Below are 26,258 nucleotides of genomic sequence, written 5' to 3'. Positions count from 1 at the left end.
CAGTCAGGACGACTGGGCGCACGCCTCCCAAGGGGCGAGGGGGCAGGCGGTGGGCACCGGCCTCCGGGGCACCGCAAACCACACTGGACTCCTGCCCGCCCGCTCTGCGCTCAGTCCTTCCACCTCGACGTTTACAAGCCCCCCTTCCACGTTTTTTTTTTTGTATGTTTTTTTTTTTTCTGCTGGAAACAGACTCGATTCATATTGAATATAATATATTTGTGTATTTAACAGGGAGGGGAGGAGGGGGCGATCGCGGCGGAGCTGGCCCCGCCGCCCGGTACTCAAGCCCGCGGGGACACTGGGGAAGGGACCCCCGCCCCCTACCCTCCCCCCTCTGCATCGTACTGTGGATAAGAAACACGCACTTGGTCTCTAAAGAGTTTATTTTAAGATGTGTTTGTGTGTGTGTGTGTGTGTTTGTTGTTCCGACTTTTTATTGAATCTATTTAAGTAAAAAAAAATGGTTCTTTATTAATTTCTGTTGTCTTTTTTTCCAAGCCGGGCGGGAGGAGGGAGGAAAATAGTGGGCTGCCCCCACCCTACTCCTGTTTGTGACTCTGCTCCAGTATCTGTGTCCTCATCGCCAGCTCTGCCTAAGCATCTTGCAGCCCTAGTCCGGGCGTCCAACCCCTCTCTTGTCCCCTGATCCCTGGGGGGTGGAAGGTCCAGGGCGGGGACGCTGCCCAGCAGCCCATCACCAGGGGGCAGGATGCCTGGGGCGAGGCGCGCAGTGCGCGGGCGCAGCCCCGCCCAGCCGCGCGCGCTGGGGCTTTCCCCGCTGACGCAGCGGAAGCGCTGCCCCTACATGGGCCGATTCTGTCCAGTGACGCGACGGCGGTCTCCGGGCAGATTCCGGGAATCCCCTCCCCCGCTCTGCCGGGCAGGGCTGCGGCGCCGGGAAGGGGGCCGGGATTTTCCCAGGCAGGCGGCTGCCCGGGCCCGGAAAACCCCAGGCCTGGGTCCAGAGCGTCCGCGGTGAGAGGGCCATGCTCCTGGGTCTCGGAGCCAACCCAGAGCCTGCCCCATCGGGTTGGCGTCCCAGACCCGTCGCGCCCACGCGCGCTCCGTCTGACCTGACCCGGGCGGGGGGTTGCTGCAGCCTTAGTTGCTGCCGCGGTACCCTCCACCGCCGCCAGGAAGGGCGGCGCCCGCCTGCCAATTTCCCCTCCCGGGTGCCAGGTTGGGAGCAGGGCGACTGCCAGGTCTGGTCCTGCCAGGGCGGCTGCTTGGGCGCCGTCACCGCCCTCTCGCGGGACGCCCCCCCCCACCCCCGCCGCAGCTGGGGCTGGTGGGGGGGCGGCTGGTGCGCCCGGAGCGGGTCTAGCTGGCTTCGGAGCTGGAAGCCCCCAGAACGGCAGAGAAAAACACAGGCTGAGAAACAGCAGGGGTGGGGTGGGCAGAACAGAGGATTCATTAATTCATTTATGAAATGCTGAGCAACCTAGCCCTGGAGACACTGCCTGGACCATGGCAGACAGACAATAAACAAACATGATTCGGAGATGGTGGTAAGTGCTAGCAAGAGAAAAAAAAAAACAGGTCAAAGTGGTAGTGATGAGGCAGGTAGTGATGAGGTAGTGATGAGGTAGTGATGCTTTGGGTAATGGATTGGAAACGTGGACCTTTAATGATGCGACTTTTCAGATTTAAAGCCAGGCTCTGAGAAAACAACGTTCTGGGCAAAAGGAAACAGTGCATGCAAAGTTCCTGTGGCCAGGACAAGAACAGCAAGAAACCAGTGTGTGCCTGGATTCGAGTGAACCAGGAGTGGGTAGATGAGGTCAGGGAAGACCACGAAGGGCCTTGGGAAAGGAGTGTAGATAAAATGCCAAGGCCCAAATGAGTGTTTTGGAGGGTTATTAGGCTGGATAGCAATATTAATAATGGGCCTATGGATTAAATGAGCATGTCAGTCCTGTGTTAAGGAAATGGGGGCTTAGAGCGGCAAAACCACTTGCCTAAACATGCACAGCATCAAACCGCACTCCTGGGAACACTCTGGCTCCTAACACCTGCCTCCCGGCCCGACCTTCACCCTTCTACCCCAGGGGCAGGTGGGTGGCCCTTCCAACCTAGAGTGGGGCAGAGCTTGGAGCAGGGACTGTGCATGTAGCTCAAGCTCCCGCTCTTGGTTCTGCTCTTAGGACTGGGTCCCCACCCTCTTCTTCCAGCCCTAGGGACCCGTCCTAATAACCATTAACTGGGCCCCAAGCTTCACATACTGTTTTGCATTTAATGTGCATGGTGATATGAGTTATTGTCTTTATTCTCATGACTGTTGAAGAGACCCAGGGAAAATCACAGCTCTTGAATGGTATTTGAACACAGGCTGGCTGATGGCAAAGTGTGGGTGCTGCCCTGCGTGGCCAGATTTCAGGACATAGGGCATCCTGGGGCTTGCTCCCAGCCAGGGGCCAAGAGCCTACCCCATCTCCCACCCCCACCATGGAAAGCACCCTCTGGCCAAGGACAGAGAGGAAGGAGTGAGCATGAGGTAAGGCTCCCACCTTGTGGTGAAGATGGGTAACTACAGTGTCAGTTTCCCAGGGAGAAGGTGGAGGTGGCAAGGACACCAGGACAGACCACACCACACCAATGCAGACTCATGTCTGTCCTAATACTTTATTGGTCACCTCTAGGCCTGTGCCCAGCTAGATGGGTCCAGGGAGGGGCTCACCATTCACCAGCTCCCAGCTGGGAGAATGAGAAGGCCTTGGCCAAGCCCTCCAGGGTCACAAACTATGGAGTCTGGCCTTTCCTGGGTCAGCATGGGGTATCCAGGTAGAGGCGTAGGTGGAGGCCAACAGCCCAAGCTTTCCACCTGTCTGCAGTCTAGTTGTGTTTGGAGAAGTACTCCTTGCTGTCATCCACGTTAGGCTTGATTGTGTCACTGCCTGGCTTCCAGCCAGCGGGACAGACTGTGGGAAGACACAGGGATGCACACGTGAGGCTACCATCTTCAAGGTAGGGCGGTATGAGGGGATGAACAGAGGCAAAGCAAGAGCCTGAGTGGCAGAAGAAAAAGCCGAGGGCCAAGTGGTACAGCCCCAAGGCCATACAGCACATGGGGAGAAGCCCTTCAAGCCTAGGCACAGGATGTTTTTCTTTTTTACCTCCCCCACACCGTTTTTTAGAGATTTATTTTTTTATTTGAGAGAGAGAGAGAGAGCGCAGATGTGTATGAAGAGTGCAGGAGTGGGGGGGGGCAGCCAGGGGAGACGAAAAGAGAATCCTCTAGCAGGTTCCCCACAGAGTGGAGGCTGACAAGGGGCCGGATCCCAGGACCCTGAGACCATGACCTGAGCCAAAACCAAGAGTCCGACGATTAAGTGACTGAGCCACCCGGGCACCCACGCCCCTCTGAAAAAGATTTATTTCTTCTTGTGGGGGGTGGGGGGTGGGGAGAGAGGCAGAGGGGGAGGGAGAGAGAGAATCTTGAGCAGACTCCTTGCTGATTGCAGAGCCCGACCTCACAACCCTAAGATCATGACCTGAGCTAAAACCAAGAGTCAGACTCTTAACTGACTGAGCCACCCTGGTGCCCCTCTTTTTGGCTCCTTTAATCCTGCTTCTCCCTCAGCCACAGACCCACTGGACATCAAGGGCCTGTGATCAGGCTGGGTCCTCCACATGAGAAGGTACTCTGATCCAGCTGATGTTATCCAAGCTTGACTTGGTACATGCCTTCCCCAATACCTTCTGCAGATCTGTTATCTCCCAGCTCCCCACCCTCATACTGGGGTACCTCCCCCACCAGACTAGAAAAGTCCTGCAGACAAGGCCCTGAACGGAATCTTCTTTGGGGCCCTCACATCCATCCCATCCAAGTGACAGAGCAGGCAGTAAACGCCTGCATGAGGGCTGAGTATGTACCCACATACGAACACAGCTGAACGTGTGTCTGCTCACCTTCCCCGTGCTCATCCGTGTACTGGAAGGCCTGAACCAACCGCAGAACTTCGTCCACAGAGCGCCCCACAGGCAAATCATTGACAGTGATCTGGCGAAGGACACCCTTGCCATCGATGATAAAGAGGCCCCTGAAGATATCAGGGCTCACGGTGAGGAGCTGGGAGTTCCCACTGCCAGGGCTGGGGGAGGGAGTATCAACTCCCTACCGGCCACAGGGCTGCGGGCAGGTTAGACATTGCCCAAGCGTTGTCCCCTCACCCTGAGGATTGGGGGCTCCCTGAGGGCCCCACAGTACCTGTAGGCAATGCCCTCATCTTTCTTCAGCACACCATAATCTTCAGACAAATTTCTGGTTACATCGGCCAGCAGGGGGATGTTCAGGGGGCCTAAGCCTCCTTCCTTCCTGGGAGTGTTGATCCTAGGGGTGGAAGAGACAGGTCTGGGACCTCAAGATGCCTGACACAGCAGGGTCCTCACCCTGGGGGCTGTGATAAAGGCTGGAGAGGGGGTGCTGGAGCTGAGAGATAAGAGGCTTTAGAGCAAGGCTCTAGGATCCCCACCCACCCCACCCTGAAGAGGGTGCAGGGACTCTTCCCCGTAGTTGGGAAGACTAAGCCAAGCCAGGTGCAGCAAAGGGTGTTCACATATGCTGGTGACCTCCCACATCTTGGGGCAGAAAGCCTGCCTCAGAGTCCCCATCCTCCTCTCCCCAGCTCTGTGTGCTGGGGCCCAGCCCTTCACTGTCTAGAACTGGAGTTTCCACCTTCTTAAAATAGTTACTGGAAGGGAGGTTGTGTTGCCCTAAGTGAGATAGCATCTCCAACTCTCTGGGCTGAGCAACTAGTTTTCAAATGCTAATTACTGCCATCATCATTAAGGACCTGGGCATCCTTAATTCTATTATTTTCAAGGTGGGGAAAGGGAGGCACAGACATTGAGCCACAGGAACACACAGCTCGGATCCCGTGGAGGCTGTAGGCTTGGCTGCTTCCTCCCTCCCCGCTGGTCCCCGCTCATACCAAGCCAGGTGGGTAAACTGAGAGTCCACAGAGACCCCCAGCACCTCACAGCCCAGCTTGCGGAAGTCCTCGGCTCGCTCGCTGAAAGCGATGATCTCCGTGGGGCAGACAAAGGTGAAGTCCAGCGGGTAGAAAAAGAGGACCAAGTATTTCCCTGCGGGAGAGAGCGGGGACAGACAAGGAGTTAGGCCTCTAATGTCTGGGCCCCACCCCCACCTGGGCCCGTTCTCGGCCGCCCTCACCTTTGTAGTCGCAAAGCTTCACCTCCTTGAAAGCGCCGTCCACCACGGCGGTGGCCTGGAAGGGCGGGGCGGGCTCTCCGATGTGCGCCTTGCCAGAGGCCATGACTGAAAGCTGAGACCCCCGGCCCGGTCAGTCTTCCCCCCGGGGAAGACCCTTTGTCCTCCCTTCCCAAGGTCACGCTGCGTGCTGGGCCTGGTTACCGAGGAAGAGAGGCAGAGGCCGCAGCACTACCCCCACCCCCTCCCGATACCCGCTCTGCGCGGCCTTGAGACTGCAGGAGACCCGCCCCCCTGACCCGCAAAAGCCGCCGGGCTGCAGCCGCCGAGGGCCCCCCGTCAGCGTGTGGGCTTGAGCGCCTTGGCGCAAGCCCACCGCTCCAAGAGGAGACCCCGCGAGCAGGGGTGGGGAGCTCGGCGATGCGGCCTGTACTGCAAGGCCAAGGCCTCGGTTTCCCCCTGCAAGGACAAAGGCGGCCACTACGGCGGGCGGAAAACAAAGGCTGCAGCGCTGATGTCTGGGCCCAGCCGGAGCTGCTCCAAGGGGGTCCTCAGAGCCCGGTGCCCTCCAGGTGTCCATACCTGCGTGGGCAAGGACGTCACGCACAGCCTAGCAGACGCGCGAACACGCGTTCTCAGCACCAAGTGCACCAAGGGCCTGGGTGCCTTTTATGCGCGGCCCGAACCATGACGCATAGGGCGGGGGGGGAGGTGGGCGGACGGAGTGGAGCGGTCGGGTCCACTGCAACCGCAGGGCGGGGGGTGGGGGAGCGAAGCAGGCGGTGGACACGCGCCTGCAAGAGGCGGGAGGGGTCGCGGAGCCGCGGGCCCCGACCACTGCCACCGCTGGTGGGGGTAGTGCGGGCACCACATACCCCGCGAGGGGCTCCTCCTCGGAGCGCGCCCGGGTCGGTTGGAGTCCGGCATGGCCGGGAGTCCAGCGGACTTACTCCTGCCGCCTCTGATTCTCCTGCTGCTGGGGACCCCTGCCCAAGTCTCCCGCGACTACCATTATTTTGGTGAGAAGAGCGGGGGCGACACCTGGGAGGAGCTGCGGCTGCAGCATCAGGAGAAAGGTAACCGCACGCTGCGGGTGTGATGGTGCAGAAAGGTGCCCCATTGCCCCGCTTCGCCAGCTGGCTGCAAACAGACCCACCTCCAGGGACTTCAAATCTCTCCCCATCTGCTCACTGGCGTGGCCCCCTTGGGCTGGTTACTTTACTCTGAGGCTCAGTTTTCTTCTCTGTAAATTGAAATAGAGACTGACTTTTAAGGTACTTACAGGGGAAGAGGTTATACATGGGTAGGCAATAAATCCCCAAGCAGACACATCCGTAAACTCGTGGATGTGTGCTAGGAAGGGTGGAGATACTGGAAGGAGGCGACGGGTAAACGTCTGAAGTCAGAGAAGGCCAGACTGACGAGGATGGGTAACCAATGCAGCCGGAATCCAGCAAAAGCTGAAAATGCAAAAATTTAGGGGGAAGAGTGTGCCAGGGAACTGGAACAGCAGGTGCCAAAGCCAAAGGGCTGGACGGAGGAGAAGAGAGAGGACAGTGCTGTTTGGCTGAGGCTTGGCAAGGCGTGAAGTGTTAGGACTTTGTGAGCTGCAGAGTTGGGATAAGACCTGTTTCCTAGGAGCATGGGGAGGAGTCCGTAAAAGAATGTTGTAAAGAGCCCCCGATAAACACTCAGAAGGTTGTAGTTGCTGGAAAAGGGGTCATAATAATTGTTTTTGTACTACATGCTAGCACATCGCCAGAGGCTTTCAGGACCTTCATTATATTATGCCAATTATGTCACTTAATTTACCACCTGGCAGCCCTGCTGGTTAGGTGGCACTATGCCTACCAAACAGGCCCATTATCACACCCCTGAAGACAGGAGTGGGCTTCAGATGGTGGCCACCAAGGGTGTTGTATCACACGCCCAACTGAACAGGCTGGCGCAGGTGGGAAGTGTCGGTTTGCAGTTCCTCTGGGTCACACACCAGATGTATGAGTTCAAAGGGTGGCTTGCTTTCTATAGGTCTCAGTTTCCCCACCTGGGAATGATAGGAAAATTAAATGAGATTATCTATGGGGGGGGGGTGCCTGGCACAGAGGCAGAGCCCAGCAAACAGGAGTTGTTGTTGTTAGTGTCTTTATCCTCCTCCCTTCCTAGAGGAGGGCATGGGGGGTAGGTTCCCCCCTACCTGGCCCTCCATCCCTAGACGTGGAGGACTCGATCCTTGGCCCGTGGGGAAAGTGGCGCTGTTTCTGCGACCTGGGCAAACAGGAGCGCAGCCGCGAGGTCCTGGGCACAGCACCGGGCCCGGTGTTCATGGACCGCGAGAATCTGGTGCAGGTGCGTCCCTGCAGGCAACAGGATTGTTCATCCTGCAAACCATCCGATTGCGACTGGAGGCCCTGAACCCGGGTGAGAGACCAGCGCAGAGGAGGCGGGGCCAGGGCGGGCTGTCAAGTGCAGGGTTGAGTCCCCAGGGTGGGCGGGGAGAGGGGAGGGCCGCGGGTGGGGGCGGGTGCGAGGAGGGCCTTTAGGGCTGAAGCTAGAAGATGGTGGGGAGGGGAGAGATGAGTCAAGAGCCATGAGCCCCCGTTGATATCCGGGGAGAAAGGAAGAAAGATGGCGAGGGGCAGGGAGGAGGAATCAGAGATGGAGGAACTGTGACCCTGAGGAAGGGGTAGGAGCCTGATGCGGTTCAGGGACCCCAGGCTGAGGATGTGAGTCCCGCTGAGACTCGAGAATTGGTGGACATGAACCCTGAACTGGGGGGAACAGCGCTGCCTGGTGGGCGCAGACTCTCAGCAGAAGTCTGTTGAGATCTGGGATCGCAGTTGGGAGGGGGTTGGTGGGGGAGGCTTAGCCTCAGTTAGAGGTTAGGAAGCAGAGTGGGGGGCGGGGCGAGGGCGGGTGAGGTACCGAGAGGGAGAGAGAGAGAGTTGGACCCCAAATCTGAAGTCCGGAGCTCAGAGGAAGTAGGAATACCTAGTCCAGAGGGCTTAGACTGGGTAGAGTGGCAGGGACAGGGAGTACAACGAGCCAGCATTCAGATGGACAGGGGCCCAGTGATGTGGACACTGGCAGTATTCTGGCAATATAATGGTATTTGACCTTCAGGGCTTCTGACTGGGCCAAGTTCTCCAGGGCCTGCGTCAGTTTCCCCTTTATTTCCCCATCCTCCTACCAGCCCCGACGGGCGGGGCGTCAGGGACTCCGGGGCGGAGCTTGGAAAGCGACCCCGCCCACCCTGTTTCCCCAAAGAAGAGCTTGGCTGTCGGCCTTGGGAACTACAATTCCCAGGAAGCCGCACGGCAGGAGCTTCGGTGGCGCCTGCGCAAGCGTCAACGGCGGCAGGAGCGTCGGGGGCGTGTCCTGGGCACCGATTGGTCGGGAGCGAGAGCCGTTTCAGGGCCCGCGGAAAACGCGGGCCTAGACCTGAGCCTGCAGACCTCGTTCTCGCTGCTGGTGGCGGCTGCAGAGGCGGCATGGATCTCAGCGAGCTGGACAGAGACAGTACGGGCCGCTGTCGCCTGAGCTCGCCTGTGCCCGCGGTGTGCCGCAAGGAGCCCTGCGTCCTGGGCGTCGATGAAGCGGGCCGGGGCCCGGTGCTGGGTGCGCTCCCGGGACTGGGGTGGGGGAGGGGGGTGATAAGGCGAATGTAGGTTGCACTGGAACGGAAACTGGGATTGTACCCTACCTGGGGAAGGGGGTGGTAGTGGCAATGGCACCGAAGAGAGCGGTGATGATGGGATAGGGATAGCGGTTTTCACGGGCTCACTGGTTGGACCCCCGCCTCTCCAGGCCCCATGGTCTACGCCATCTGTTATTGCCCCCTGTCCCGTCTGGCAGATCTGGAGGCCCTGAAAGTGGCAGGTGAGCTCGAGGGGTGAGTCTCGGGAGGGGGTTCCGGGGCGGGTGCAAACTGGAGGGGGAGAACAGGAACTGGGAGAACCAGTCGCTCCCCTTCTCTCCCAACCCTCTTCCCAGACTCAAAGACCCTATCGGAGAGCGAGCGGGACAGGCTCTTTGTGAAAATAGAGGAGGACGGGGACTTTGTGGGCTGGGCATTGGACGTGCTGTCTCCAAACCTCATCTCTACCAGCATGCTTGGGCGGTGAGGGGCCTCCGGAAGGGGCCAGGGTGGAGGGGCAGGCAGCATGGGCTGGAAGGGATCGGTGTCTGGATCGGGGTTTACTGGGTTCTGTCTCCCACTGCAGGGTCAAGTACAACCTGAATTCCCTATCCCATGATACAGCCACTGGGCTGGTGCAGTATGCCTTGGATCAGGGTGTGAAAGTTGCCCAGGTGAGCTGACTGTTGGGTTGCCCACATTTGATCGCCGCAGGATAAAAAGGGGGTATACAAGTGCAGTGGGTGATTCAGGGTCAGACATGTCTGGGTTACCTCAGGAATATATGTTGCTTCCTTTGACTTTCTACTACTTTTCCTATCCTAAATGTGTGCCCCACCCAGGACCAAGGAGGAGCCCCCAGCTCCACTCTCATTAACTTTATCTCTGTATTTTAAAGGCTCAGAGTCCAGAGCACATCCGCATCTGTCCACCTGCCCAAAGCCTCTGTCCTGGCCCTGGACACCCTTCTCTCCTGAATTCCTGCCCCCCCCCCCCTTTGAGGCCCATCCGTTTCGGTCTGTTCCTCATGCAGCAGACGGTCATCTTTTGAAACACAGATCTCAACATTTAATTTTTTGATCCCAGTAAAAACTAAATCTGGGAAGTTCAGTATCAACTGGGGGAGAAAGTAAGATTAAATTACCAGAGGGAAATATAAGTTAGCATTGCATCCAGTACTCTGCGGCAAAGAACAGGCTGTTTTGAGAGAATAGCAAGGATAAATACACTTGAGATAGGGAACGTAACAAGGGAGACCTTGCTGAGGAGATGGCTGAGGTCCAGGACTGGAACGTGGTGCTGACGGTGCAGTACTGGAGCAGACAGACAAGAGCGCTGCCCCCTGGGGTTCATGGCCAAGTCAGGGGACACAGATGGTTATCTGGTAAGCAAATAATAAAGGTGATTTCTGAGGAAAACGGCAACGGACATCACCAACCTCATCTCTCTGCTCTAGCCATGAGGCCTCCCTGCTGCTGTCTAGCATACTTGGCATGGACCCACCTCAGGGCCTTTGCACTGGCCGTTCCTTCTGCCTAGAGTCCTCTTTCTGAGATCTCCACCTGACTCATTCCCTTACCTCTTTCAGGCCTTTATTCAAATGTCATCACCTCAGGGTGACCTCTTCGAATCTCTCCTACCGCTGTTTAAAATGATAACTCCTGGGGCGCCTGGGTGGCACAGCGGTTAAGCATCTGCCTTCAGCTCAGGGCGTGATCCCGGCGATCTGGGATCGAGCCCCACATCAGGCTCTTCCGCTAGGAGCCTGCTTCTTACTCTCCCACTCCCCCTGCTTGTGTTCCCTCTCTCGCTGGCTGTCTCTATCTCTGTCGAATAAATAAATAAAATCTTTAAAAAAAAATAAATAAAAAATAAAATGATAACTCCTCCCGGGGTGCCTGGCTGCCTCAGTCAGTAGATCATGGGACTCTTGATCTCAGGGTCATGAGTTCAAGCCCCGCGTTGGGCGTAGAGCTTACTTAAGAAAATACGTAGATAGGGGCGCCTGCGTGGCACAGCGGTTAAGCATCTGCCTTCGGCTCAGGGCGTGATCCCGGTGCTCTGGGATCAAGTCCCACATCAGGCTCTTCCGCTGGGAGCCTGCTTCTTCCTCTCCCACTCCCCCTGCTTGTGTTCCCTCTCTTGCTGGCTGTCTCTATCTCTGTCAAATAAATAAATAAAATCTTAAAAAAAAAAAGAAAGAAAATATGTAGATAAGAAATAAAATGATAATCCCTCCCAATTCTCCCCTGTCCTTATTATTTATACTGTTTTTGTCTGTGGCCGTCACCACGGTGTCTACTCCATGAAGACAGATTTTTGTCTGGTGTGTTTACTGCCATATTCCTGGCATCTGGTGTAGCCATGGTATGCAGTAGGTGCTCAGTGAGTGTAGAATGGATTCAGCTCAATCAGGGACAGCCTCTTTTGGAGGGGACTTTATTTTTTTTTTTTTTTAAGTAATCTCTGTACCCAATGTGGGGCTCAAGTTCATGACTTCAAGATCAAGAGTCGCACGCTCTGCCAACCGTGCCAGCCAGGTGCCTCTGGAGGGGCCTTCCGAGCAGAGATGCCCAAGAAAGCCCAGCCTGGGGATGAGCTGAGAGAAGAATGTTCCAGGCACAAGAGCAGCAAGTGTAAATGCTGTGAGGCTAGATCATGTCCACAGTGGTTTTTCTGGATGTTTGTTGAACGAATACACTTCTGTCACCGCGGCAGGTATTTGTGGACACTGTGGGGCCGCCAGAGACCTACCAGGAGCGGCTGCAGGAGCGCTTTCCCGGCATCGAGGTGACAGTCAAGGCCAAGGCGGATGCCCTCTACCCTGTGGTCAGCGCTGCCAGTATCTGTGCCAAGGTTTGGCTCCTGCTGGCCACGGCCAGCTCCTAGCATCCCCCTGGGCAGGGGACAGGTGTGTCTGGGGAGGGACATCCCAAGTTTTTGTCTTGCCCACAGGTGGCCCGTGACCAGGCTGTAAAGAACTGGCACTTTGTGGAAACACTGCAGGACCTGGATGCCGATTATGGCTCCGGTTACCCCAATGGTGAGCAGACTGGAGCCACCTTGAGACAGTGGTATTGGCTATAGCACTGACAAGGCAGGCCTGAGCACGCTTCCACAGTTTTCTGCCTGGCGCTCATCGGCTCCGCAGTGGAAGAGCCTGAGGCTCAGACAGGGGCCACCACCTGCTTATGGCCAGCCTGTGGCGGAGCTGGATTCCAGCGGGCAGGCTCTCTCCTCCCTTCTCTCTCCCTCTCTCCTGCCTCTCTGGAGCCCCAGTGAGGGCCTGACACCCTTGGTGGGCACCTATCTGTTTGTTAAGGGGAACGGGGCGGGGTGAGGGGTGCCAGCTCATGGCCAGTAGCCCCAGCTTAAATCTGTTGTTTTCTTCACAGTTATGAGGCTCACTCTCCTTGTCTGTGTGGTAGGAGATTGGGTGCCCACCCCCCACCATGAGTAGATTTCAAGAGTCAGTGGCTGGGTTCAAGGAACCCTCTGGTCCTTCTAAGGCCCAGGGAGGGATGGGCAGTTGGAAGGGGAGACACAGCACGTCTGTGACTAGAATTTAGATGAGGCCAAAGTAAGGAAACCAGGTCCAGGCCAAAGACCGTTTGGGTCACATTCAGTGCTTACTGAGGGCCTGGTATGTACCCTGCGGGTCTGAGCCCTGGGGATATAGCCACGAACAAGATGAACAAGGACCTCCCTGTCCCCGCTGAGCTAGTTTTGTGGGGATGATGGCCATTATTAACACCATGGTTCACAAATGCTCATTTAATGACCATTGTCCTTGAGGGTTGAAAGGATGTCTCAGAGGCACCTGTCAGCAGGTGGAGTCGGGGAGCTGCCTGGGCAAAGGTTCTGAGGAGGGAGTGGATCCCGAACAGTGGGAGGGGCCTCTGGTCTGCCGGTGGCCTGACGTGAGGTGGCGGGACCTCAGATGCCAGGCTGAGGAACTCGGACATTGTGCCTGGGCTCAGGGGCCGTCGCCACTGCCCACCCCACCCTTCCTGTCCCTCAGATCCCAAGACAAAAGCGTGGCTGAGGAAGCACGTGGAGCCTGTGTTCGGCTTCCCCCAGTTTGTGCGGTTCAGCTGGCGCACTGCCCAGAGCATCCTGGAGAAGGAGGCAGAAGGCGTTCTGTGGTGGGTGTCCCGGAGGTGCTGTGAGGAGGGAGGGAGGGAGGCCAGGGCTCAGCCCTCCCTGGAAATCCCCCCCCCCCCCGGCCAACAGCCCAAAGTGGCCAGTGTCACCACCTCTCCCGCAGGGAGGACTCGGCGACAGGGCACCAGGAGGGCCCTGGGAGGATCATGTCCTACTTCAGCAAAGGCCCCCAAACCCACCCCCACCTCCCACACCGGTACTTCCAGGAGCGAGGCCTGGAGTCCGCCACCACTCTCTAGGAGCCGGCCTGTTCTCCCTCCACGTGCCTTCCTCCACCCTCCCCCGACTTGTGATTAAAGTTGTTTGAGGAAAGTTAAGCATTTGGTTGCACTGTGCGGTGGAAGCGGGTTGGGAGTGTGGTCTGCAGCTGGACCCAGCTACGGGCTTTTGGAACATGAACAGGATGGGTGCTGGCTGATTGGTTTTAATTTAATTTTTTTAAAGATTTATTTATTGATTTGAGAGAGTGTGTGTGCGCGCGTGGGTGCGTGGAGTGGGGGCAAGGAGAGACGGAGGGAGATGGAGAGAGAATCTCAAGCAGACTTCTGTGCTGTGCGGAGCCCGACGCAAGGCTTGATCTCACGACCCTGAGATCACAACCTGAGCCGAAACCAAGAGTCAGACTTTTAACCGACTGTGCCACCCAGGCACCCCTATTTTATTTTTCAAATGCATAATATATGTGTAGGATGCAGAGTTAGGAGGGAAGGCATTGAGAAGCCTCCCTCCCACTGTGCCGCCAGATTGCTGGCGGGCTTACCAAGGTGTCCAGTCTGTTCGGGCTGCTATGACAAAGTACCACAGCCTGGGTGATTTATTACAGCTCTGGAAGCCGGAAGTCCAAGATCACAGCACCCGCATGGTCACATTCTGGTGAGGACCCTTTCCCAGGTTGCAGACTGCCAACTTCTCACTGTGTCCTCACATGTGGAGGGGGCGAGGAACCTCCGTTTATAAGAGCACTAATCCCCTTCTTGACCTAATCACCTCTTAATACCATTATCTTTGGGAATTAGGATGTGAGCATGAATTTTGGGGGAACACAGAGATTCAGGGCACAGCAGATACCTCTTAGATCCTTCTGGAGATAGCCTGGTGTGTTACAAAATATATGTGTGGATACTTTCCTAAAGTTTGTTTTTGTTTTACGAATGGAAACAGACTCTAGTCTAGATAGTTCACATTCATTACTCTTCACCACATCTTGGAGGTAATTCCAAACGGGTGCCTAAAGACCTTCCTCATTCCCTTTCTAGCTGCAGAGCTCGGCGCAACTATCCTGTGGTTTATTTAATGCTTTTTTTTTTTTAGATTTTATTTATTTGATGAGAGAGACAGCCAGCGAGAGAGGGAACACAAGCAGGGGGAGTGGGAGAGGAAGAAGCAGGCTCCCAGTGGAGGAGCCCGATGCGGGGCTTGATCTCAGAATGCGGGGATCACGCCCTGAGCCGAAGGCAAACGCTTAACGACTGCGCCACCCAGGTGCCCCTATTTAATGCTGCTTTTTTTTTTTTTTTAAGATTTTATTTATTTATTCGACAGAGATAGAGACAGCCAGCGAGAGAGGGAACGCAAGCAGGGGGAGTGGGAGAGGAAGAAGCAGGCTCACAGCAGAGGAGCCTGATGTGGGGCTCGATCCCATAACGCCGGGATCACGCCCTGAGCCATAGGCAGACACTTAACCGCTGCGCCACCCAGGCGCCCCTAATGCTTCTTAAGAGACGTTGAATTGTTGGCCCGGCTTGCAGTGAAACATGTACGGCAGAGAATGACCAGACTGGGCCATCATTTCTCAGGCGGTTTTGTCTGTAGGATAAATCCCCAGAGGTGGACTTGCTGGGTTAGAGGATCTATGTGGTTTGTAATTTGGGGAGATATTTCCAAATTCCTCTCTGTGAAGACTTGTATTCCATGGCACTCCCACCAGCAATGTAAGCAAGCACTTAATTTCCCTCACAGCCTTCCAGTAGCAAGACAGGTTTATCTCACTCTGTGAGAAGTTTGGAAGTCAGGTGGCTCAACAACACCAAGGACACCATTTTTTTTTTAAATATTTTTATTTTTTTATTTTAGAGCGAGCACGGGAGGAGGGGAGGGGCAGAGGGAGAAGGAGAGAAAGAATCTCAAGCAGACTCTGCGCTGAGCACAGTGCCTGATGCAGGGCTCCATCCGATGACCCCGAGATCATGACCTAACCCAAAATCAAGAGTCAGATGCTTAACCAGGTGAGCCACCCAGGTGCCCCTCAAGGACACTATTTTTTAAATTCATCTTCTGTTTTGCCATCTTTGGTGTTTTTTGCCTCTCATGGTCCCACCATGGCTGCCACAGTTCCAGACATCACATCTCAACCTCCAAAGGCCTCATCCCCAAGTAGCGACCGTGTCGCTTCCTGGCTGAAAGTAGGACATGTCTATGCCCTAAGCAATCCCTGTCAGGGGGAATAGAACATCTGGGGTAAAAGTTAAGAACTGGTACCTAGGAGTAGGAAGAGACCCAGTACCCACCCCCCCATTCCCTCACCCTTGACCCCTCCTTGACTCGAGCAGTGGCAATTTCATAGAAAGAAGAAAGGGGATGGCTTTTCACTTGTTAGGAAACATAACGGCAGAAGCCCAGGGCATTGTGGGAATATTGCTTATGGAGCACGTATTAGTCTGTTAGGGCTGCATAACAAAGTGCCACAGACTGGGTAGCTTAAACAACAGATTATTTTCTCATGGTTCTGAAGGCTAGAAGTTCCAGATGAAGGTGTTGGCAAGGTTGATTTCTTCTGAGGCCTTTCTCCTTGGTTTGTAGATGGCCATCTTCTCCCTGTGTTTCACAAGATCTTCCCTTTTTGCGTGTCTGTGTCCTATTTTATTTTTTTATTTATTTATTTATTATTTTTTATTTATTTATTTTTTTAAAGATTATTTATTTATTTATTTGACAGAGATAGAGACAGCCAGCGAGAGAGGGAACACAAGCAGGGGGAGTGGGAGAGGAAGAAGCAGGCTCATAGCGGAGGAGCCTGATGTGGGGCTCGATCCCAGAACGCTGGGATCACGCCCTGAGCCGAAGGCAGACGCTTAACCGCCGTGCCACCCAGGCGCCCCTATTTATTTATTTTTTAAATTTATTTGAGAGAGAGTGAGCAGCGGGGAGGGGCAGAGGCAGAGGGAGAAGCAGGCTCTCCACTGAGCAGGGAGCCCGATGGGCTCCATCCTAGGACCCCAGGATCATGACCTGAGCTGAAGGCAGACGCTTAACTAAGCCACCGAGGCACCTCCTTAGTTTACTTTAATTACCTCTTTAGGTATTTAATTAATTAATTAAATTAATTAATTAATTAATTAATTTGTTTGACAGAGAGAGAGCTAAAGTCTGCAGAGCAGCAGGCAGAGGGAGAGGGAGAAGCAGGCTCTCCACTGAGCAGGGAGCCCGATGTGGGGTTTGATCCCAGGACGCTGGGATCATGACCTGAGCCGAAGGCAGCTGCTTAACGGACTTAACCACCCGCGCGCCCCTAATTACCTCTTTAAAGCTCCTGTCCAAATATAGTCACATTCTGAGGTACTGGGGTTAGGACTGCAACATGAGTTTGGGGAGTGGGATACAATTCAGCCCATAACTGAATACCTCTCCATTCCATACAGGTCCCGTGCTGGGCGCCAGGAAGCCAGCGCTGACCAGCTACAAAAGGTGTCTGAGTACACATTGAGGTCTAGGGGACCTCAGGAGTGCCTGATGGGGATGGCAGCTCTGCTCTAGGGCTCACAGAGCCTGAGGAGCTGAATGGCCAAGATCAGAAGGGTGAGGGGTAGAACAGAACAGGAGGGTGAAGACAGCTCTGGGCAGTGGGAACAGTAAAGTGCAGATACCTGGAGATGAGAAGACCTGCTTTGCGAAGGCCCGAGGGCTGGGGTAGTAAAGGCAGACCCTGGGGAGGAGCTGTGGCCTCCCCATGTCCCCACCCTAGGGGCACCTTGTATTCAAGCTTTAGCCTCTGGTTATCGTTGTGGTTGCAAAATGTTTACCCATCCAGATTCCATTAATAATTCTGCCCCGTCCTTTACTGTGCTGTAAATTTATAAATTTATACCTAAATTTTGGATTTATTTTTTTTCCCCTCAGAATTATTAGATTTACAGTTTATCTTGAATTTATAGACTCTTCTGACTGCTGATGGAATTTGCCTGGACAAGATAAACTATCCCCCTTTCTTCACAGCTGGCCATAAGCAGAAGCTAGTGGGCACCCTAAAGATGTAATTTGCAAATGTTAATTCTTCCTTTTTTTTTTTTTTTTAAAGATTTTATTTATTTTGACAGCGAGAGAGCACAAGCTGGGTGAGCAGCAGAGGGAGAGGGAGAAGCAGACTCCCCACTGACCAAGGAGCCTGCTGTGGGGCTCGATCCCAGGACCCTGGGATCATGACCTCAGCTGAAGGCAGACACTTAACCGACTGAGCCACCCACAAATGTTACTTCTAACAAATGTCTTTGAATCCCTGGATATTCAAATAAGGATCCCCAGATCAGTAGCATCAAGCTCATCTATTAGAAATGTGGAGTCTGGGGGCGCCTGGGTGGCACAGCGGTTAAGCGTCTGCCTTCGGCTCAGGGCGTGATCCCGGCGTTATGGGAACGAGCCCCACATCAGGCTCTTCAGCTAGGAGCCTGCTTCTTCCTCTCCCACTCCCCCTGCTTGTGTTCCCTCTCTCGCTGGCTGTCTCTCTGTCAACTAAATAAATAAAATCTTAAAAAAAAAAAAAAGAAAGAAAAGAAATGTGGAGTCTGGGGGCGCCTGGGTGGCTGAGTCGGTTGTGTCTGACTCTTGATTTCAGCTCAGGTCATGATCTCAGGATCATGAGAGGGAGCCCAACGTCAGGCTCCACCCTGAGTGTGGAGCCTGCTGGGGATTTTCCCTCTCCCTTTCCCTCTGCCCCTCCTCTCTCTCTCTCTCTCTCTGTAATCTTTTTTAAAATTAAAAAAATAATAAGTGAAGTTGACAACATTACCCGTTTCTGGAAGGTTGCACATGATCCTGCTCTCCTTAGGACCACCATGTGGATTATTCCTCTGATTCTCTTTCACCCATCTCTGCCCACCTGTTTCCTGTCCCAAGGTCCTCACTGGTGTTCCTTATCTCCAGTCTCACTGTCTCCCCTCCTACGTTCAAGGGCCAGCCAGAGTATTAGTTTGGGGGCCCCTGGGTGGCTCAGTCTGTTAAGTGTCTGCCTTCAGCTCAGGTCATGATCCCAGGGTCCTGGGATTGAGACACTGCTCAGCGGCGAACCTGCTTCTCCCTCTGCCTCTGTCCTTTCCCCCTACTCCTGCTCTCTCTCTCAAATAAATAAATAAATAAAATAAAATAAAATAAAATAAAATAAAATCTTTAAAAAAAAAAAAGTGCCAGTCTGATGGATCTTTCTCTGTGTAAACCTTCCATGGCTTTCGCACCCCTTATCATCAGGGCCAAGGCCATTTCCCTGGTGTTCAAGGCCTTCTGTGATCTGACCCCATCTCCCATGCTGTGCTCCAGGCTCACTGAGCCGCTGGGAGTTCCCAGAACCTGAAATACCCAGGCCTTCTACTTGAAATGCCCTTGCCTATCACTTGGTCCCCTGCCCTGACATCCTTCAAAGGCTTATCTGCTTTCGTCCTTGAATGCGGGCTTATCCTTGTCACAATAATACAGTATATGACCGCAACAATGACAACGGATGATGTCTACATTTATTGAGTATTAATTATGTGCCAGGCACTTTCTAAGTATTTTATGTGACTCCCTCCCATGAGGAGGTGGAGTCTGAATGCTTCCCTTTGAATATGAGCTGGTTCTGGTGACACAACATCAGTGAACAGAGAGTGGAGACGACACTGATTTCCAAGGCTAGAGAGTCAGGAGACCGCTTCAACCGGACTGTCTTGGAACACTTGCCCTTGCAGCCCTGATGTCATACTGTGAGGAAGCCCAAGCACGGGGACAGGCCACGTGTAGCGATTCTGGTCGGCAGCCCCAGCCAAGGTTCAAGGCAAGAGCCAGTGCCAACCACCAGATGTGTGAACAAAGACATCTTTAAGGTGACTTCAGCCACAGCCAGTGTCTTTAAGTGAACAAAACCCACCACCAGAACCCAGAAGGAATAATGATTGTGGTTGTTTTCTACCACTAAGTTTGAGTTGCCACACACGATGTAGAATCAGAACAACTTGCATTCACTCATTTAATTCTCCCAGCAACCCTAGGAGAGGAACAATTATCATCCCCATTTGATAGATAAAGAAACAGACTCAGAATGACGGGGCAACATCCGCAAAGTTACAGCAGGAGTAAATGGTAGAACTGGGCTGTGAACCTAGGTGGACATGCTATGGAGTTAGGGTCGCAGACACGTCTCTATGGTCAACATATCTTGATTCCCTCCCCAGCACTCCTTTCCCTTCTGGCCCCAGCACTTGATTTTCCTTTGGGACCACTCTTCCACCATCCTCAGTCCATGCGGTTCAGATGGACCTGACCCCACCTTGAGCCTTCAGGCACAAGCCCCTAACCCATATCGGGCCAGCAAGAGCACAGCATCCCTCTGGGCACAATGATTGGTTTGGTGATGGGCTCATGACAAGGCAGGATCATTGAGTGCCAGCACTGGAAACTGCTGGATTTATAGAGAAATAGGTTGCTATTTCAGCAGAAATAGGTTGCTAGTTGCTAGTTGCTGGTTCATCTTTGCTGTTGTGGGGAGATCCTGTCCGAAAGTATAGCCAAGAAAAAGATATAGATAGATTCCTAACATCATTTAAGGACCTAGATACGCCATTCCTGAAGCTTATCACTGTCAGCTAAAGGTACTTTGAACTGAGTTTGTCTCTCACAGCTGAAAAAGGCCTATCTGCTACTCTTCCAGTAAGGCTCTTCTCTTAGGCGTTCCCATCTTCCCTGAGGGCAGAGAACAGGCGTCTATCACAGCGGTGTCTGGGCACAGGAGCCATCCATCAATCTTGTTCTATTGAACAGAACTAAAAGGCCCATTGCCCCTGTTTTACTGGTGAGGAAACAGGCTGTACTAAGGCTTTTGGATAGGAGGAGGATCGGGCGTAGCACTTACATCCCCAATTTTAAATCTGAGTCAAGTCCTTTGTCTTAGGTCGAGGACTGGAATTTGTAAGAAAGGGAGGAGGGAATGAAGGAACATCATGCCAGCCACTGCTGGGTGGGCTTAAACAGAGGGGAAGGAAGTTGCCTTGAGGTCCATACAAGTCCAGGAGCTTCCTTGTGGGCCTGGTGACCCACAGTGGGGGGGGGGGCATACCTCTTGCCCTTGTCAGCCCGTCTTCTGGACCCCTCTTCATTTCTGACACCTGGATATTCCCAGTTGTGAAAGTGCTCAGAATATAAGCCTGTCATTTACATGCTAGTGTGCATCACTTGCTAACTCTGGGACCTGAGGATTTGAAGTGAGATACCTATCACTTTCTGGCAGCTATTCTTGCCACCCAGTTCCCCAAGAAGCGGCCACATCACAGTGCTCTAGTTGGCTACTTTATTCAGGGGGGAGAAAGGAAGAGGAGCTAGAGTTGGATTATTTCTCTAATCATCTGGAGAAGGGCGAATCTCTGGGTCTCCAGGGAGAAGGGACAGGACTCTGAAAACTAGAAGGCAGAGCGGGAGAGAGGTGGAGCTCTGGGTGTCTTGAGGGGCGGGTTCGGGGGAAGGGTCTCATCTCCCATCCAAGGGCTGGCGCCCCCTAGGGGCCGCTGCCGCTTCCACTGCCACTCCCGCTGCCGGCAGCATCTGGGATCGAGGTGCGAGAGCGGCGGGAACGCGGGAAGGTGATTTCCCGGGCTTTCCGCTCCTGTCTGGAACCCGGCAGTACCGAGATGGAAATGTTGAGGCAGTGACCGGCGCCAGGAGCTGCCACCGGGAGCGCGTAGCCCAGAACAGAGCGGCAAAGGTCCGCCCCGTCAGCGAAGGTCTGGGAGAGGGTGTGGAGTTAGGACCCGAGTGGGCGGAGTCCAGATACTCTGGGGGCGTGGCCTTCCGGCTGGGGGGGGCAGGGCGTGCCGAGGGGCGTGGCCTTGGAAAGGGAAAATCGCGGACTTTGCAAGTCAGGGCCAGTGTAGAGGCGCGGTCTAGGGGTGGGTAACACTTTGGGTCCTCCCGGGAGTGTGGGGGCGGGGCCATAACAGGAGCGGAGTCCTGGGAGGGCAAGTTATTTTTACTGGGTCCCAGGGTTGGGGTAGGGGAGGGCCAGGTTAAGGCTGGGCCCTTAGGGAGGGTCATTCGGGCTTCTGGGTCTTCCAGGGGGAACTGTGGATGGGCCTACAGCAGAGACGGTCCCTTGGAGAGGCCAAATCCAGACTCAGTGGGCCCTAGGGAGCGTGCAGACGTATCCCACTATGGAGGTTGGGCTGCGGAAGGGGGGAGGGTCGGAGCAGAGGCCTTGGAGTATCAATCCGGACCCCGGGGCCTAGGCGGGTTAAGACACGACATAATAACGAGAGGTCCCAGTCTCTCACCCGCAACTTCTGTCTCAAGCTCACCTGCTCATAGGTAGTGCAGCCAGGCTCACAGCCCCTCTTTTCTAGGAGTGGGAGCCAAGTCAGGCCGCAGGTAATATCGTTTTCGCATGTGGCAAACCTGTGGATGGTGTGTAGAGAGAAGGTGGGTAAAGTCTCCGCAGTCGCGTCCTAGTGGGTTTCCTGCTCTCCAAGTCTTCGCTCCGTGTATGTCCCGCCCCCAGATCCAGGTCCCGCCTCTTAGGACCGCGCCCCCACGGACGCCATCCTCCAGATTTCACCCTGCCCTATATTCTCCACACATACCCGGGGCCCTGACACAACTGGCCTCATCTCTGCAGACTTCAGACTATCTAATTTAGGCCAGCCCCTTACATTCCCCACCCTTTAGCTCCTCTTTTCTATCAGGAGGCCCCGCCCCTTGAAAAAAGCCCTGGTCCATGGAAGGCCACGCCTCCGTACTGCCAATCTTAAAAGCCGGGTCTTTTAGAGGCCTCGCCCCTTTCTACCTGGCCTGTAAACACTAGGCCTCATCTTTAGACCTTGGCCTTGTTGGAGGCAGGCCACGGCCCTTCAAACACTAGGAGAAGCAAACTGCAGATCCTGCTTTTGGTCCCGCCCAAACCATAGGACACGCCCCTCGTGCCCCACCTCCCATACCAGACATCGCAGAGCTCGGAACAGAGCGGCTGCGCCTGGCGTATCCCCAGTAACAGCAGGCGGAAGCGACTGTGGAGGGCAACTTGGAGGTGTCCCAGAAAGGATTCGCACCTGAACATCGGGAAAGACAGGCTCGTTTGGGTCAGGTTGCGCAGGGGCTGTGGTCCCTGGCAGGGGTAACTGGAGCAAAGAACACAAGGAAATGCTGGCGAGTACCATACTCACCCGGGGCTCGGGTCCCCACAGCGTTCTGGGACCATCCCAGGGTCCGATGCCTCTGGCGTGTCCATCTCTGAGGGACAACAGGACCATGGAGAAGGGGACTCCTGTGAGTTGGGGTCTTGGATCCTCAGGTAGGATTGGGGAACCAAGGCCTGGTGGTCCCCTGAACATAACCCCAGTTATGTCAGTGCTGCCCAAACATTAAACTTACATAAAGACACGTCTCTTGGGACACATATGCAATTTCAAATAATAGTAATAATATTTTATCGTAATCAGCTTATTATTTATTACATCTCTGATACTGGTATAAGTTTCCATATACTTACATACCCTCCTTTACAATACCCCTATGAGGTAGGTCTATTATTTTTCTACCTTTTAAACGTCTACATGAAACCCAGGGTGGTTAAGTGACTTGCTCAGAGTCACACAGTTACGAAGTGGCAGAGTTGGGATTTGAATCCAGGCAGTCTGACACCAGAATCTGTGCACTTTAACTACCATTTTTAAAAAAGATTTTATTTATTTATTTGACAGAGAGAGAGAGAGTGAGAGCGCACAAGCAGGGGGGAGCGGCAGGCAGAGGGAGAGGGAGAAGCAGGACCCTGGGATCATGACCTGAGCTGAAGGCAGATGCTTAACCGACTGCGCCATCCGGGAACCCCTTTAACTACCATTCTTCAGCACAAGCCCTGTATCCCCATCTTTCCCCACCCATGCATCACCCTAAGCCCCTCTCATAAGGAAATTCTGGTATTGCTGGGGTGAAGTGGGATTTCTTGGGCGTTGGAGGTTAAGCAGAGTCTGGAGTGCACTCACCTGTGAGGTGCAGCTGGCCTGTGCCAAGATCAGCCGCCAGCCTCTGGTGTGTCTGGGACATAGATGGGAGTGGGTGGCTTCCTCCACAGGCTCCCAGCAGGATCCATGCCAGGGTCAGTCCTAGGGCCCAGGCCAGACCCTTGGGTCGAGTGTGGCCCCTGCAGGCCATGTCCACCTGAGACAAGAGTCAGCTGGGGTATGGGGTGAGGTTTGGCTGTCCCTTTCCGGGAGCTCAGGGGTATCCTCCTGATGCCTACACAGGAGACAGTGCCAGGGAGAGCAGAGAATGAGCAGATGATGGAGCGGTAATGACCAAGGACCTTCAAATCCCAGTGCGCCATCGAGTCCTGCCTCTGACCCAGGAGCCCCTTCTCCCCCATCAGACTCATGTCCCCTCCAACCCTTTAGGCCCAAGTGCCCCCTCCTCTAGGTTGACCATGGTGCCCCTCCCCCTCACACCCAGCAGGATCTCCCACCCTCTTGGCCCTAAGGTGATCCCCTCTGTCTTCAGAACTAAAGGGACTCCCCAGCTCTTTCAATCTCCCTCTTCTGTCCAGTAATTCCTTCCTCTCTTCTGCCCAGTCTCCTCCCTCCTTCTTGATCCCTGCTGGCCCCTCTCATGGTCACCTTCTCTCGGCCCACAATCGGCTTAGGGGCGGCCACCAGGGCTGGGTGTTTGGAGCCAAGCTTGGCTGTGGCAGGATTTGAGTTTTGCCGCTGGGGTCCAAAAGCCGCAGGGTGGGGGAAGCTGAGGGTTTGTGGAGACAAGACAATTCCCTCCCCTCCTCTGCCCTCTCTGGCCACCCCTCACCTGTTTACTGGACGGACGTCTAGGGCGCTGCTGAGACACCTCAGGGTCAAGTGCAGGAAAGAGCGGCAGGCAAAGGGGGTGTGGTTTGATGCGGAGGAGGAGTTTCCCATCGCCCCACCCCCTGCTCCAGCTGACCGAAGGCTAGCGGACCTGGGAATGCTGTGTATATATCCCTGTGTTGGCCTTTATGTTGGGATTGTGGCTTAAACTCTATCTATGTGTATATGTGTTGGACGAGAGTGTGTTTGCATGGCCCTGTGTGTGTAGAGAGTATATGTTTGTTGTGTGAGGTATAGGATGTGTGTTGAGCGGTTGTATGTGTGTGTTTGTATTCAAAACCTGGGTGAGGAAGCCTGTATGTGTCCCAAGCCAAGTGTGTCCAATTGAGTAAGATATAATAAATGTGAAGGAGGGGGATGTAGGATCAGGATGGCTGTCCTGTGAGAATGTTGTGGGTAAGTCAGTGGATAAAGGCTGTTGACCATGAATGGTGACCATTAGTGAACAAGGGTTGTTGACATGTGTGGAGAGGGTGTGTGTCTGTATCTGAAACACGTGTGTGTGTGTTCCTCTGCAGTTTCTGTGAATGTGACTTTCTTCCAAACATTCATCCATTTCTTCCCTCAATTCATCCATTCATTCAACAAACTTTTATGGAGCACCTACTGTGTGTCAGGTTCTGGGGATGCAGTAGTGGTCAAGAAATGAAAATCTCAACCTCGGGATGCCTGGGTGGCTCAGTCAATTAAGCGTCTGGCTTCAGCTCAGGTCATGATCCCCGGGTTCTGAGATCAAGTCCTGCATAGGGCTCCTTGCTCAGCAGGAAGCCTGCTTCTCCCTCTGCCTGCCGCTCCCCCTGCTTGTACAGGCGCGCTCTCTCTCTGACAAATAAATAAAATCTTTAAAAAAAAATCTCAACTTCGCAGAACTTACATTCTAGTGGGAAAGTCTGGTGAGAAGAACAGCCCTGCAATGGGTATGTGAGTGCGTATGTGTGTCCATGTGTTGTGTGGAGAGGATACTGTGTCTGTGTGTTGGGTGAGAGTTTGTGTGTAGCTGAGCTTCTCTTGGTTTTGTTATTATGTGTATGGGCTTGTGTCTGTTGAGTGTACATGTTGCTTGTATGTGTCTTCATTTGCTGAGTGTATGTCTGTTTTCTCGGTATGTGTTTGCATATGCGTGTCTTTGCAGAGTATGAGTTTATGTGTGTATGTGTTTGTGTGTGTGCCTGTGTTTGCTGGTATTCTGTCTGTATTCTGTGTTTTTGTGTTTGCATAGGATTCAGTGTGTCTGTGTTTGCTAAGTGCATATTTGCAAAAGTGTATATGTGTTTGCCTGTGAGTCTGTGTTTGCTGAGAATGTGTATGTGTGTGTATTTTTGAGGAGTACATATTTGCAGAGTGTGTGACTATGTGTATGTGAATCTGTTTCCTGAGCATGTGTTGGCACGTTCGTGTTTGTGTGTATGTTTACAGTGTGTGTGTATGCCTGTGCTTGTAGTATGTGCATATGCGTTTTTGTGAGCAATGTCCACTACCACAAATCTCCCTCCCTTCTCAGGCTAATGCAGAGTTTTTGTTTGTCTCTTTCACCGCGGAACTCTCAGATCTCAAAACACTACTTTGTACACAGTAGGTGCTCAGTACGTGTTGAGTAAATGAATCAGGAGGCCCTGTCTCCTGACCCCTCCAGGGGTACCAACCCATTGATGTCCTATAGGCTTCAGCAACCAAGACCTAGTGGATCTAGCCTTCTCCTAGTCCATTTTGGGGTAGTCCAGGGTGCTTGTATGTCAGATCTGTCCAGTCTTTGGGCTGTGCCTCCTGCCAACCCTTCCCCTCCCTTGACCTCAGCTCCCAGCCCTGCCCTCGGAATTCAGCACCGCGGACAGGAGCGTGTGAGATCAGCACCACGGAGAGCTCCAGCGACAGGCTGCTTTAGAAGGGGCGACAAGAGCGAAGTCTGGGCCTTTGACAGAGAAGTTCGAAGAACAGACTTAGCGGGATGGCAAACAAACATACCACAAACAGAGACAGAGAGAAACACTGAGATAACTCAGGCAAAGGCGCAGAGATGAGGAAAGTGGGGGAACACCTGGACCTAGACCTTGCCGTCGCACTCATTGGCCGGCAGGGGTCGCTCCCGCCCAGTGACCGCGCCCTCCAGGGCTTTCCAGGTCTGTTAGGGGCAGGGACCCTTGGGAAGCCCCCTCCCTACCCTGTCCTCCAATGCCTAGACTTGGAGTGGGGAGGTCGCCGATACTTTCCA

The 26,258-nt window shown here is 54.1% G+C and overlaps 5 protein-coding genes across 6 annotated transcripts in view; 3 read left to right on the top strand and 2 right to left on the bottom strand.

Annotated features, from left to right (window-relative positions):
- Window positions 1-478, top strand: part of JUNB (JunB proto-oncogene, AP-1 transcription factor subunit) — a 4,060-nt gene extending 3,582 nt beyond the window's left edge. The window contains exon 2 of the mRNA XM_040629248.1: window positions 8-478. The gene's annotated coding sequence lies outside the window, so the exon portion shown is untranslated. The remainder of the gene's footprint in view (window positions 1-7) is intronic.
- Window positions 479-2,606: 2,128 nt separating this feature from the next.
- On the bottom strand, window positions 2,607-5,901 carry PRDX2 (peroxiredoxin 2). Its single transcript, XM_040629245.1, has 6 exons — window positions 5,756-5,901; window positions 5,177-5,288; window positions 4,935-5,088; window positions 4,211-4,333; window positions 3,913-4,043; window positions 2,607-2,921 (listed from the first exon to the last, which is right to left on the bottom strand). Exons 2-6 carry the CDS (start codon window positions 5,277-5,279, stop codon window positions 2,836-2,838), a joined length of 597 nt encoding a protein of 198 aa, XP_040485179.1. The 5' UTR covers window positions 5,280-5,288; window positions 5,756-5,901; the 3' UTR covers window positions 2,607-2,835.
- A 31-nt stretch (window positions 5,902-5,932) lies between these two features.
- Window positions 5,933-8,500, top strand: THSD8 (thrombospondin type 1 domain containing 8). Of its 2 annotated transcripts, XM_040629246.1 has the most exons (3): window positions 5,933-6,249; window positions 7,386-7,591; window positions 8,364-8,500. In XM_040629246.1, the coding sequence occupies exons 1-2, from the start codon at window positions 6,099-6,101 to the stop codon at window positions 7,583-7,585; spliced, it is 351 nt and encodes a 116-aa protein (XP_040485180.1). In that variant the 5' UTR covers window positions 5,933-6,098; the 3' UTR covers window positions 7,586-7,591; window positions 8,364-8,500. The 2 variants fall into 2 exon arrangements, 1 of the variants encoding a protein (XP_040485180.1); XR_005834621.1 differs by lacking the exon at window positions 8,364-8,500 and having other exon boundaries at window positions 6,149-6,249; window positions 7,337-7,449.
- Window positions 8,501-8,553: 53 nt separating this feature from the next.
- Window positions 8,554-13,288, top strand: RNASEH2A (ribonuclease H2 subunit A). The gene is made up of 8 exons (XM_040629244.1): window positions 8,554-8,788; window positions 8,978-9,049; window positions 9,164-9,290; window positions 9,394-9,481; window positions 11,526-11,663; window positions 11,763-11,850; window positions 12,829-12,952; window positions 13,075-13,288. Exons 1-8 carry the CDS (start codon window positions 8,662-8,664, stop codon window positions 13,208-13,210), a joined length of 900 nt encoding a protein of 299 aa, XP_040485178.1. The 5' UTR covers window positions 8,554-8,661; the 3' UTR covers window positions 13,211-13,288.
- Window positions 13,289-20,485: 7,197 nt separating this feature from the next.
- RTBDN (retbindin) lies at window positions 20,486-23,360 on the bottom strand. The gene is made up of 5 exons (XM_008711740.2): window positions 23,180-23,360; window positions 22,361-22,427; window positions 22,136-22,246; window positions 21,500-21,596; window positions 20,486-20,931 (listed from the first exon to the last, which is right to left on the bottom strand). Exons 1-5 carry the CDS (start codon window positions 23,346-23,348, stop codon window positions 20,704-20,706), a joined length of 672 nt encoding a protein of 223 aa, XP_008709962.2. The 5' UTR covers window positions 23,349-23,360; the 3' UTR covers window positions 20,486-20,703.
- Window positions 23,361-26,258: the final 2,898 nt, after the last annotated feature.

The sequence above is a fragment of the Ursus maritimus genome, unplaced genomic scaffold (assembly GCF_017311325.1).
Source record: "Ursus maritimus isolate PB19 unplaced genomic scaffold, ASM1731132v1 scaffold_14, whole genome shotgun sequence".
NCBI lineage: Eukaryota > Metazoa > Chordata > Mammalia > Carnivora > Ursidae > Ursus > Ursus maritimus.
This window is presented reverse-complemented; position numbering and strand designations above follow the sequence as displayed.

What these genes read in the sequence shown, in the direction of transcription:
- PRDX2 (XM_040629245.1), bottom strand. Translation starts at nt 5,279, where the DNA reads ATGGCCTCTGGCAAGGCGCACATCGGAGAGCCCGCCCCGCCCTTCCAG. An exon ending in GATGAGGGCATTGCCTACAG is followed by an intron (nt 4,044 to 4,210) that starts GTACTGTGGGGC and finishes TGATATCTTCAG; the next exon opens with GGGCCTCTTTATCATCGATG. An exon ending in CACGGATGAGCACGGGGAAG is followed by an intron (nt 2,922 to 3,912) that starts GTGAGCAGACAC and finishes GTCTTCCCACAG; the next exon opens with TCTGTCCCGCTGGCTGGAAG.
- THSD8 (XM_040629246.1), top strand. Translation starts at nt 6,099, where the DNA reads ATGGCCGGGAGTCCAGCGGACTTACTCCTGCCGCCTCTGATTCTCCTG. An exon ending in GCTGCAGCATCAGGAGAAAG is followed by an intron (nt 6,250 to 7,385) that starts GTAACCGCACGC and finishes CTCCATCCCTAG; the next exon opens with ACGTGGAGGACTCGATCCTT.
- RNASEH2A (XM_040629244.1), top strand. Translation starts at nt 8,662, where the DNA reads ATGGATCTCAGCGAGCTGGACAGAGACAGTACGGGCCGCTGTCGCCTG. An exon ending in TGGCTCCGGTTACCCCAATG is followed by an intron (nt 11,851 to 12,828) that starts GTGAGCAGACTG and finishes CCTGTCCCTCAG; the next exon opens with ATCCCAAGACAAAAGCGTGG. An exon ending in GAGGCAGAAGGCGTTCTGTG is followed by an intron (nt 12,953 to 13,074) that starts GTGGGTGTCCCG and finishes CCTCTCCCGCAG; the next exon opens with GGAGGACTCGGCGACAGGGC.
- RTBDN (XM_008711740.2), bottom strand. Translation starts at nt 23,348, where the DNA reads ATGGCCTGCAGGGGCCACACTCGACCCAAGGGTCTGGCCTGGGCCCTA. An exon ending in TGTGGGGACCCGAGCCCCGG is followed by an intron (nt 22,247 to 22,360) that starts GTGAGTATGGTA and finishes CCCGATGTTCAG; the next exon opens with GTGCGAATCCTTTCTGGGAC. An exon ending in GCTGCACTACCTATGAGCAG is followed by an intron (nt 20,932 to 21,499) that starts GTGAGCTTGAGA and finishes ACCCTCTCCCAG; the next exon opens with ACCTTCGCTGACGGGGCGGA.